This window comes from Olea europaea, unplaced genomic scaffold (assembly GCF_002742605.1).
Source record: "Olea europaea var. sylvestris unplaced genomic scaffold, O_europaea_v1 scaffold398, whole genome shotgun sequence".
Lineage (NCBI taxonomy): Eukaryota > Viridiplantae > Streptophyta > Magnoliopsida > Lamiales > Oleaceae > Olea > Olea europaea.
Genome location: NW_019259379.1, coordinates 394,723 through 407,461, shown reverse-complemented (window position 1 = coordinate 407,461; position 12,739 = coordinate 394,723). Strand labels below are relative to the sequence as shown.

At 34.7% G+C, this 12,739-nt stretch overlaps 2 protein-coding genes across 2 annotated transcripts; both read right to left on the bottom strand.

The window, feature by feature from the left end:
* Nucleotides 1-1,711: 1,711 nt before the first annotated feature.
* On the bottom strand, nucleotides 1,712-2,875 carry LOC111387299. Its single transcript, XM_023011848.1, has one exon. It carries the CDS (start codon nucleotides 2,764-2,766, stop codon nucleotides 2,257-2,259), a length of 510 nt encoding a protein of 169 aa, XP_022867616.1. The 5' UTR covers nucleotides 2,767-2,875; the 3' UTR covers nucleotides 1,712-2,256.
* A 268-nt stretch (nucleotides 2,876-3,143) lies between these two features.
* LOC111387298 (mitochondrial outer membrane protein porin 4) lies at nucleotides 3,144-11,016 on the bottom strand. The gene is made up of 7 exons (XM_023011847.1): nucleotides 10,881-11,016; nucleotides 10,348-10,431; nucleotides 6,377-6,444; nucleotides 4,989-5,099; nucleotides 4,729-4,815; nucleotides 3,882-4,090; nucleotides 3,144-3,742 (listed from the first exon to the last, which is right to left on the bottom strand). Exons 2-7 carry the CDS (start codon nucleotides 10,394-10,396, stop codon nucleotides 3,436-3,438), a joined length of 831 nt encoding a protein of 276 aa, XP_022867615.1. The 5' UTR covers nucleotides 10,397-10,431; nucleotides 10,881-11,016; the 3' UTR covers nucleotides 3,144-3,435.
* Nucleotides 11,017-12,739: the final 1,723 nt, after the last annotated feature.

Below are 12,739 nucleotides of genomic sequence, written 5' to 3'. Positions count from 1 at the left end.
AATTATTGCAACCTCTGTGGACAATTACTTCCAAGATACAACGATCAAACAGATCACTTGTGCAGCAATCACAAATGGTTTTAGAACTCTCACGTATACTCCAAAAAATATATATTAGTATAAAAAATCAAGTGTGAAAAATTACAAAATATGAAAATAATGATTTCATTTACTGATGTAATTTTTTCAAAACAAGATGTGTGTTTATATAGGTAGAATGGATATAATTGCATCCACCATGATACAGAAATATTTGCAACATTTAATAGCTGGTAGGCAATGGATTGTTGAAAAATGGCCATATTATACTGGCTAATTTGACGCATTATATAATTCCAAAAATAATTAAAAAAATAATTATTTTAATGAAGGAAGACTAAGAGCCCGAGGCCCCCAATAAAATTTTTTTTGATTATTGCGAGGGATTTGACCTGAACTGTCAACCTCCCACACAAATTCCACACCTTTCACCAATTAGACACTTCATCTAAATTAGTTATTTCTTTCGCATATTATATTTATTGTATAAATACCAAACAATCCCTATATGAAAGAAAAAGATAAAAATAAATATTATTCTAGAGTTTGGTAGAAATCATGTAGGCTTAAGTGTCTATCGACTTGAACCTTGGCTTTATATATTCTATCGAATTTGCTAACTATAAAGTGGACTATGTATTAAACTCTATAATTATGGTTGCAAATTGAGACAATAGAACACACATGACTTCTAAAACAATCATTGAGTTTTCCCGGTTGTGTTCATTTTAGCCGTAAACGTTCCCAATTTTTTTTGACTTTTCTAAAGAATTCAAGACTGTTACAAAATCAAAAACCCTTTGCTGTCTCCCAATCTCCCAATAAAATTAAGCTGAAGAACAAAAACCAACTTAAAATATAGATGCCCATGCTTCCATTCAATCATTTGCTCCCTCTCAGCATGTCATTCAAAAAACTTCTCTAACGAGCTCTACAAAGCTCGATAAATGATGAATTACGAACTACGTTTCCATCCAACAAGGATTAGCTAGACATCAGGATAGGGATGTCAAAAGGGCCGAGCGGCTCGTCGACGGCTCAATCCCACGAGCCGAGCAACGAGCAGAGCTCAAGCTCGGCTCGTCTTTCATGAGCTTGGCTCGCCACGAGCCCCGAGCCGAGCTCGTGGGTTAAAGGGCCGAGCCGGCTCGGTTCGGCCCATTACCATCCCTACATCAGGACTAGTATGTGTGCAGTCGGTTCGGTCCATTGCCATCCCTATATCAGGACTAGTATGCCATGCACACAATTTTTAACAAACTGGATCCACGAACTACATATAATCATAAAAGGTGACGAAATTTCTACTGTGCATCAAATTCGAACACTTTTCACAAGCTTGATCAACCGACAAGAATCTGACTTCTTAACAAAACATAGCCTAATGATCCAGGAGATTTCTGTAAGACCTAATTCAGTCAACCGTTAATAGAAATCATCCAACCATATGATGTTAGCAACACATAATAAATACAACTAACTAAACAGACTATTATACCAAGTTTCATATTTCTGTTCCATGTTTACTAGCATTCTTATTTTTCTTTCGCATTCTTTCAGTACCAACCACCAGCCTCTGTTTAATATCTGTTAGCTTACATAATTCAACAAATACAGTCAGTCAGATATGTTTCCAGAAAATTTGACTTCTCACTTCTGTCTAAGCTTTCGCTGTCATGAAATGTAACTCACATTACTAGTAAAATATTGCACAAATCTATTTGAAAAAACCCCTGGGATGAATGCAATTCAATCCACACAAACCCAATTACAAGGACATCATGTTAAAAGCCTAGACACAATAACATAGTACAAATATTGTCATGGTTCCCATTGGGGTGAATGGGCACCTAAATCCCACATCGGAAGTATGGGCTTCCTTTGCGTGGTTTATATAAATTTGGATTCTTCAACCTCAGTGGTTAGCTTTTAGAATCTAGCATAGGCATCAGGTCTTCTGGTCTCGGTTACCACTTAGGGTGTATGAACACCTGCTCGACACGGACGCCGAGTTTGTCATGGTTCACATTGGAGTGTATGGGCACCTGAATCCCACGTTGAAAGCATGGCCTTCCTTTACGTGGTTTATATAGCTTGGGTTTTCCAAGCTCAATGGCTAGCTTTTGGGTCTCCAAGTTTTATGACAATATACTGTCAGTGCAAGATAAGAATTCAGATGACTGGGTTTAATATTGCAATAAAATGTTAATCATACTATCATACAAGCTGCAACACCTTTTTAACGGAGGCAGACCAGGAAAGAGTGAGACCGAGGAAAACAATGAAGAAGAAGGGCCCCCAGAGATCCCAATCTCTCAAAGCCTTTCCAGGATCCTCCCTATTAGGATTCGGGAAAACCACCAGCTTCAAATTGCTGATGATCCTGGACAAGTCTCTCTTAACAGTATTCCAAACTGGTTCCGTTAGTCTGTTTGGAGGCGGCCCAAAGCCGGTTACTGAAATACGACCACCAGACTCGGAAGAGCGAGGAGAGAGTTGTGGGACTGTGGAGGGGACTGAAGGGACCGGGTTCGGCTTCAGATTGGTGGGTGGAGGGAGATTGGAGGGGATAAAAGAGGGAGGCGGGGGCTGAGGGTAAGTGGAGGCGATTGAGTTGTGCGCCGGGCGGACGTGGGAGGGTTGGGAGTAGATGAGGTTCTCGATCTCGTCAATGTCCGATTGCGAGGTCGAGTGAATCTTGTCAATATCGCTATGGTTACGAGACATTTTTTGTCCGTCACTGTGTGAAAATTTGGGGATAAGAATAGAATTAGTGGTGTATAAAAAGCAGTGGTAGCTGTTGGTAGACAGGACAGTTAATGCATGTTGTTGTGATAAATGTAACAAAAGAATTCATTAAACTTGATCACCTTCCCTTAATCAGAACGGCCCTCCGACATGTACACCAAGGGCTCGGTGTACACTCCCCTCACATAAGGGGAGGGGCCCACACCCATTTAATGTGCGGTTTCACTGCCCGTTGGCACAAAATAAATAAATAATAATAATAAAAAAATAAAAAAAGACACCTATGAATAGGAATTTTCCATTTCAAAATAAATCAATTTGCTTTTCAACTACCACCATTAATTAGGCAATGCATACACAAAAAAACTCCAGGATCGAAAGTAGTAATAATAATTGAAACTTGCGAGTTCCAAGAGATGGGCCAAACAGATCCTACACTAAAACGTTGTTTTATTTGCCATACATGGGAATGCAGCAATAAATTTCCAACTTATCAAAAATTCTTTTAAGGTGGCTGTCATATAATATGATCAAGAATTGGACTGATTTTTCCGGGTCCTTGGGGAATGATAGCGAAAATTTAAGCCACTTTGGCTGTAAAAAAATTGTATTTAAGGTTATATTATCTAATGAAGCACCATAATAAACTCAGGGCTTGAGAGCAATGGCTAGGCCCAACTTGAGTGTGGCAATGGTGGTCTTTGTGTCGTACTCTGCCGAAACTGTTACAAGGGATTTAGGCCTCCATTCCCGCTGGCCTAATAAAGCAACCTTTCCATTATCAGTGAATCTAGTCTTCACCACCGTGAAAGGATCGACTCTGTGGAGACTTCCAATACAGAAACCATTCTCCAAGGTAGAAAATCTGTGCGTCATCTCAGCAGCAACCTCAGTTCCACTCAACGGATTCACTAAGTGAACATATGAAGCTTTCAGGATTTGTCCCTTGTCCGTCCTATGCAATTGCAAATCGAATTATGAAAGAAAATGAGTGCAACAGAGACGGTTAACATAGAAGTAGATCAATATGGATAAAACAAATACGAAAAGGAGAACAAGTTCAATATTTTGACAATTTGAATTACGATGCATACAGTATTAAAGCTGCAGAAAAATCGGGCTTGTTGAAACTTATTCCAGCATTGTACTTGGTGAAAGATGAAGATGCTGTATCAAATCCAATTTCACCACCAAAAGCTACATCACTGCAGCCAATTGCAGCAGCAAGCTCCAAAAGAGGAGTTGGATTCAGTCCAATACTTGAGTTCATGGCCACTCCATCACGACCATACTCTATATCGAGCTGAAAATGCATAAAAAAATGACAATGTATTTAATGTTTCGGCAGATCTATTGGTTTCAAAAAACACTATGGGTGTGTGTGTCACCTATTATTTGAGAAGAATGTATTATGGAATAGTGATTGATGTTGAAATGTGTGGTTAAAAAAGAAGGAAAAGTTTTTGATTTACGTGTAATATTATTTTAATGAAGAATGTGTGATTGAAATAGAAAAAATAATGGGAAAGAATGGGAAAAAATGGCTGACAAACAGGGGCTATATAAGTTTAATAAAACACTCGCATTTTTTCCCTTCCATTTTCTTAGACAAGCAAAGGGCACAGAACAAAATGGCTTGATCTTGTAGGGTACAACATAGTGAGATACAATCTTGCAAAAAGCCAACAGTAAACAATACACCGATCTTTCAGAAAATTCTCATCATGTGACACAGTCTTATCAACATCCTGTTTTTAATTTATAATTTCCCATTTCTATTGTAACTTAAATCATATAGGATGGCTACAACGGTTTCTCTTTTGCATTTGGAAAGAGAAACCTACTGAAGAGAGATATTCATTGTACGTAGGAACAAGCTTCATAATTATTGCAATACAAGTATCTTTTAGTACTAGCACTGCTGAAGAACAGAATCCTAACCTTGCCAGACTTGTGATCGGGAATACTGAAGCTAACTGCAGCTTTTGTAGAAGGTAAGAGATCCGTTAGAGTTACTTTGGTTGTGACCTGCAAAAATATCGCCTTAGATATATTGGACATAGGCATTCAGATGACAAAGAATCTACTGGTGTGCTAAGGAGAGAACGACACTCTTCCATTAATCAAACAACAAATTCATACTAACAAATCGGACAGAAAGACCAATTCATTTAGTCCTATTGGCAAGAGTATCATCTTACATTAGAATAGGTATCAACTTTCACATCCACAGCAGTGTTTCCACTTTTATATTGACTGTTTATGTCGCCAACAAATATATTATCTTTCTTTACACCAACAGCTGTAAGTCCCTGCCAAAAGAATACAACAAAGGTCAACATAAACAACACAGTTCTAAGATTTTTTCACAAAATATATTGTATTTTCATATGAAAAAACATTTCAGAGTATTTGTATAAGGACCTGTTACTTGGGCTCAGAAGGAAAAACAATATCGATCGGAAAGTATAACGCAGTGACAATTTGATTAAGATCTCCAATGGCTTGACAAAGTATCATGAAGACAAGGAATTCAAATGCTTGAACAATAAGAAGCCATAATAGTTGGAGAATGCTGACATAATTTTGGATTTCTTTAATATTATCCTGTTGATGTGGAACCTATACTAAACAAGGAGTTTCTGGTATTTTAGAGCAGAAAAGACAAGAACCATTTTGATGGAGTTTAAGCGGACTTAATATTTTGTTTTATGTTTTAAAGGTTGAATTTTAGAATTTCTAATTTTCAGCATCAATGCTATTTCGTCTTCTAGTACTTTATCAACACAGGAAATATCTATCCTGCAAGTCTTACTTTATTTTAATTATATCTGTTAAAGTGCTTAGAAAAAATTCTTGGCGGTCCAGAATAATCATAGCTGTCAGGGTTTGCTATTAGGACCTAGTCCTTGTTCTTGCCGAATAAATCATTTGAGGCTATAAATACCTGTATATTTATCTTTACATAAATAGAGTTCACCATGGACAGAAATTGGAATCATGTTGTGTGAATATGCCTAAACCCTGCAAGGGTGAAAGCAAATCATTTCCTTCCCTATTTTCTTCTTTATTTTTCTATCAGCATCCAAAAAAAAGCCCCCACAAGTTCACTAAAATCTCATCTTCAGAAAATCATTCTGATGCCAAACTAATTGGCACCTAATCCACCTCAATCCCACCAAGAAACAATCTTGGGAGGGCTTCATGAGAAGGTCTATAGTTGTCCAGTATTGTCCACTATGCAACATAGTAGATCTCAGAATAGAGTATCATCCAGTGTGTGTGTGTGTGTGTATTATTTTCTCTTTTTTATTGGTATTTCACTTGCAGGAAAAAAAGTCATTTTCTAGTAGAATATTGTGTTTTTCCAAACTGTTAACTATTCTTTAGGCTAGCATCTCTAAGTATCAAATAAAAAACTATCAAGAAGCAATGGCATATCAGAAGAATTTCGAATGCATTAGAAACGTGAATTTCTCCTCGATTTCACATGTCAAGTAAAGTATTTAAGAGCATATGTAGACCATGATAATATTGAGAATATAAACAAAGCACAAAGCCCCAACAGTAATTTACAGTAACCTAATACCATTCCAGTAGAGCTGGGAATTGCAAGGGAGAACTTCTGATCATAGTTATAATCTTTGGTCAAAAGATCTGTAACAAAAATAAGCACTCAACTATCAATATGGATAAATACCAATTTTGATCATACTAGAAGTCTTATAATACATCAAAAGAAAGTCTACAATCCAAAAAACAAAAATTAAGATAATATAGATGCCAAGTGCAATATATAATTAATACACCTTCAAACACTTAGAATTCAGGAGCTGTTGCAACTGTCAGACTGGAAAAGGTAAAAGAGAAACAAAAGAATTCCAACAGATTCAGACAAGTTCTTTCATCGGGTTTCCGTGAAGATGAAAAACATTTATGAAATATTCTTTCATCCTGTTTCCAAGGAGATGGAAAATCATTTAGCCCTTGTTTGATTCTCATTATTTTCAAAATACATTTTTTCTCTTATTTTCAATCATACATTTTTCAATAAAATAATATTATACGCAAATCCAAAAAATTTCCTTCTTTTTTAACTACATATTCTCCATCAATCTACTATTCCAAAATACATTTTACCCCAAAAAATGGAGCTCAAACAGGCCCTTATGAAATTTGAAGGGTTAGACCACACTGCTAATTCTTCACCAGGTCCTAACCAAGTATCAACCATAGGCAAGAGGCATTTGGTGAATAATGATGAGAACATTAATTCAATGAAGAAGTTTATTAACTAGTTAATTCAGACCTGTAAGTCTTAAGCATGTACCATTTCTTACCTATGACAGATACAGATAACTACGAACAAGAAGCAGCAACAACTACACATACATCCAAAAAGACACTTGCAATTCTACAATCCTCAAGTGTCAACATTGATATGCTACCGACTTGGAATTTGACAAATTAAGCATATTTTTCCCTCCCTCCATATAGATTACGGCACTCTCAAAGTTGAGGTCCTTTGTCCCAATCATCCTCCTCCATAAAAGGATTTACTCGCACGATAATATTATTTAACAACCCAAGAGTGGGGCTGAAAATGGCAAGAGCTATAGTATTTGATTCCAATTCCATCTTGCATAAGGAACACACTTGATTAAAACTCTACGCAAAAAAAAAATAATAGTAATAATAAATAAATAAATAAAAGGGAATGAAGGCTACTGATCAATCCTCCAATTATTTAAGATTATCACCTTATAACAATGATATCTAAATCTCCAAGTTCATATTCATGACAACAAGCACGATAATTTCACCGAACAATTTAGCATAGTAATAGTTAGGGCTGGACAAAACTTCGGAACCGAACCAGAACTGAAATGAGCGATTCTTCCTAAGTTAAATATACAAACAAGTATCTGAATCGAGAACCGACATGTTCAATTTGGTTCTCGATTTTAGATCAAGAACCGAATGATCGAATCTCCCTAATTTTTATTAATTTATTTTATATAAGCCAAATTATTTTATTTTTCTAAATATAGTTGCTAACTAGTTAATTTAGTTCAAACCCAAAAATATAATTTTCCTATTTCTGATTTTCAGTTCAAAGCCAATTTAATCAAATTTATCCAAATCTATTACTCTACCGTATTACAGTTTCTACCGTTCTAGAGAAATCGAATTTAAGTTCAATGTCTCTTGATTATTTTGAGTTTGCTATCTTCCTCTTTTTATGATTTTAACAATCAAATCTATGAATAACTCAATAAAGAGAGACGTAAAAAACACATAAGATTGGACTACGTTATTTTGTAAGAGCTAAGATTGAACATATTATTAGTTGAATTAATGTAACTTCGTAAATATTATAATTTTCAATTATAATACGGAATCAGGGAACTGAACCAAACTTAATCGAATGGAACCGAATCCGAACAGTTCCATAATTAAATTTGGACTCGACGGTTCCACTTACCAAATACCCGAAAATTTCGGGGTACGGTTCAATTTTTATTAGAACCGAATCGAATTGGACCACATCTAGCCCTAGTAATAGTTATCAATCCAAAATATAAATGATTCCAAATGTATAGAAAATTTGTTTCTTTGACAATTCAAAAGAACAAAGCATTTTCTATTCATAAAATTTAGGGAAAAAATGAATTACATGGAAGATCATGAAAAGAAAAATACAAACTATGCACCAAGGATAACTAAGTGAAAAGAGTAATCAAGAAGACTCTTCTAAAACTTTTTTAGGTGAAATTCCTTACTAGATACACACGAGAGAGCAGTGGAAGAGCATCAGGGTGAGCAAATAAAAAATTCGGAAGCATATAGGCAACCAAAGGTATGAATTTACATACATCACATACTCCAAGAGGAAAAATATTTGAATGTCATATTTGGAGAGCTTGTCGGGTATCACTAACATGACAGTAGTACAGGAATTTCCCCCTCCTAAACCAAAGCTAGAAAACCAAAAGTTAGAAGTAAAGGTGATTAAGATGTTGGGGACCAACGAATGTTGAGAGAAAATTGGGAACGTGCCATATTCTGGGACATTGCTGCTACTTATCGAAAACCATTATTTCAAACATATCAGCTCAATATTCTTGTGACCTCAGAATTCATACATCCGACCGTCACCCACGCTAGTTTCAAGGATCAAAAATAGGAACTCAACATAAATTCTACCTAGCTTTCAGAAATGACAGGGTTCAGGAAATTAATGTAGCAAAATCTCAGGGCATTCAACAAGTTCTGTCTGGTAGAAGCATCTTCTCTTTTAATGTTCCTAAACCTGACCTACTTAAATAATGAAAAATGAATAAAAATCCAGCTATACAATCTTCTTTCAAAAACAGACCTAATTAGCCACCTGAAATCCAATAGAACCATATACAAAGGTATAATCTTTTCAGAAAGCTTTACAATTTTTCAGTCCATTCAGATACGTGCTCAAGCTTTCTCAATCTGGATTCTAGTTCTTTCTAGTTTCCTTTTAAGATGTAATATTTCATGCATATCGGTACCATCTAGAGATAATGATACAGGTAATATGATATCTAAAGTTGCTAAGAATCTACATATGGTTTTCCTCTTTAAACAAATTTCTTCAGGCTAATTAGCCTGTTTTTGAAAACAATACGAAACACTCACATACAGCAGATGAAGCTATGATAATTTTGGTCTACCTCTATCTCTTCTCACATGTTCTTGTTGGACTACATCACTCTTGTAAACAAGAAATTCTTTAGATCTATGTAAGACATGTGCCAGCCACCTCACTCATCCCTTAATTTATCCCAATTAGTGTTACCTCCACTTACTGATGCATATTCCCATCTCTTATTTTATCATTCTAGCATCCACACTCTTATTTAGCATCTACATTTTTGTTATATGATGTATTTTTCCTTTTAACAGCCCATCACTCAATCATAAAACACTGTATTGTAGTAATTCTTCTGTGGAACTTGCCTTTTAACCTTAACGGGAATCTTATAGATTAGAAATTGACACACTGATAAAACTGAAGCAAAAACTTCACACACTACAGAATCAAGATGGTATATACTTTGTCTAGAAAACGACATAAAATATAGGAATTTTAGGCACCACTGATAAAAACATAATTAGTGATGGAGCATCATCACAACAAAAATGTAACCAAAGCCAAGGAAGTGTGTGGTTCTTAAATGTAGACAATACAAAAATGAAACCAGAGAAAAATAGCCGGATTTAACGATGCTGAGCTGAAAACATGTTCAACATGATTAATATTCCAAATCTGATTTCATCCTTTTTGGCTTACTCCTAGTTTAATATTATAGACTCTTGAACTATCAACTAATATCACCCGTTCCATTCTATATCCTAGAACAAAAATGTTAATGGACATACATCTTCTATGGAGCAAAGCATGTAAACCCCAATATGTAGATTAAATTGCTGTCTAGGGATCATGAAAAAAGGTCAAACCCAAAAGCTTTATGCAAATAGGGACACACTAGTTGTTCAAACACAAAAAATTGATTTAAGATTCACCTCTAGCACGCTTGCCGATTTCTGAAAATGGAGCTGGACAGCCGCCCATTACAGCTTTCTTGAATGGCAATATGTCTGATCAAACTCTACCAAACAATTAGATAAAAATCTTATGAGCATTTTATTAGAACCACACAAAATCAAGCCAATGGTCTCACAAGCATTTCCAAAAATTAAAAAATAAAAAAAAATTAATTTGATATAATTGGAGGCAGAGCAAATATGAAATAAAAGTCGAGAAATAATAATGAACGTCTCATCACTTTGCCAAAGTAACGTGACTACTTATGAAAACCTATCAGTACTTCTAATGACAAATAGCAATAACTTTAAACGGCAAAGAAATAAATAAAAGCGAAACAAGTGAATTCTTACTTTTACTCGAAATGCAAGTCTCAGATGTTATAGTGACAATTTTGATTATACTATAATATATATTGACAAAAAAAAAAAAGGAAAGTAAAACTACATATCACATACATCTTGTGGGTAAATGAAGTTTATATTATACAGGAAGGAGAAAGAGTTGTTACCGGAGGAGATAGAAATCGCTGATCACCGATCGCCGACAAGCAGCGACCACCCGCGACGGCGTGTAATAGAAATTATAGGTCTAGATAGGCGGAGTGTTAGGTTTTCAAAAGGAAAAGTTGCTTTTTATATAGCTGTCGTCGGGGTGTGACATCGGAACGTTAAATTTGTTTATTTGGTACAATTTTTTAAGGGAAAATTGCAGTAAAAGTTCTAAACTTTTCAATTTGCTGAAGAATACACCTTAACCTTCTATTTTTGCGACAACGGTTGCAAACCTTTCACTTTAACGGCAGTCGGAGCCCATTAGATAGAATCCATCTAGAATTCCATTAGTCAACTATGAAATTAGATTTTTGACTTAAATTGACAAATTAAATGGGTAAAAAATGTTCGAATCAACAATTTCACTTTTAAAATCAAAATTATCATTTATGTTTGTACATACCCAACTTTTTGAACAAGAAGCAGAACTCTAAACCATTCTCTCCCATTCTACAATGGATGCCCAAGAAACTCACAATTGTGAAGAAAATTTAATAGACATAGCTTGTCATCTGAGAGGATCCCTTATCGAACCTGTTTATAATGAGTTTTTCAGTTTTACTATTCCCTTTTTTTGACAAATTTTATTGAACAATTTTGCATAAATGTTCGATGCTTATGGGCAAAGCATGTGCTTTGAACATGACATTATGTTTTTGTACATGGTCACCATATTTGAATATAGTTTTTACTTGTGTCGCTACAGTATTGTACTAAAATATGGGCTTATTTTCTCTATTTCATCATATAGTCGGACTCATATGATGTGCTTTTGTTAATGTTATGAATTCAATGTGATTCTACTTATTATGCTCGTATTTGAAACCTTAATTTTTTATTATTTTTTTTCGGGGAGAGTTCTAAATGTTTCACTATACGGCTACTTCATTATAGTATAATATTTGCAAAGATGAGGAAATATGAACATTGTAAAGTAAGCTTTCTAGATTATGCGGGTCTTGATTTGTTTAATAGATTTGTATTGAATAATCCCATGAAGATGTTGAGATATCATGAGCAAATGAGGTATCTTTATAGGCTTTAAATGAAGAGATTAAGTGAGGCATTATTTTGGTTAGTAATTGATGCTGATTTATGAATTTGGTTAAGTTACTTGGTGAAAAAGAGTTGCTGATCTTTACTGTTCGTCTGTAGACGAAATAAGGGATGGATCTATCCCATGGACTCTAGCTATCGTTAAAGAGAAACGTTCGAGACCACAATCATAAAAATAAAAGATTAAAGTGCATTCCGCAGTAATTTGAAAGATTTGGAACCTTCACTACAGTGTTTTCTAAAATTAACTCCACGTTCAACTCTCATTATTTAAAATATTTTTTCAACCACACATTTTACTGCCCCGTAATTTATATTAATGGTTTAACTACACATTTTATCATTTTTTTTTTAAATCTACTCAAAAAGTGATATTTAGGTCAACCAAAAAGGGGCTAAACCTATGTACGGATCATGTTTGTAAACTTTCAAGTCGTTTGTAATTCACTCATACAATTTATATACCATTGTCAAATTAAAATAAATTTTTTTTTTTGTTTATTTCTACTTCTTGTATTTATTATAAATTATAAAAATAAGTGAATGATATATGGTAAATGTAGACGTGTTTTAAGTGAAATAAATTGACCTCCCCTATAACAATTAAATTCAAAAAAATTGTTTATTTGCTTGAAAGCAATGAGTTTCGAAAATTAAAAATTTATTATTTCTCCGTTAGCAATTTAATTTTTAATTTGGATTGAGAAAATATGATATATGTGAGTTCACCTTGCACCTTCAAATGAAATTCTTGCAACCA

Bases quoted from the DNA above. Each gene is read 5' to 3' on its own strand.
- LOC111387298 (XM_023011847.1), bottom strand. From the start codon at position 10,396: ATGGGCGGCTGTCCAGCTCCATTTTCAGAAATCGGCAAGCGTGCTAGA. The intron at 4,091-4,728 runs GTTAGGATTCTG...ATGCATTTTCAG, and splicing joins CCGATCACAAGTCTGGCAAG to CTCGATATAGAGTATGGTCG. The intron at 3,743-3,881 runs GTATGCATCGTA...GCAATTGCATAG, and splicing joins TTTTCTGCAGCTTTAATACT to GACGGACAAGGGACAAATCC.
- LOC111387299 (XM_023011848.1), bottom strand. From the start codon at position 2,766: ATGTCTCGTAACCATAGCGATATTGACAAGATTCACTCGACCTCGCAA.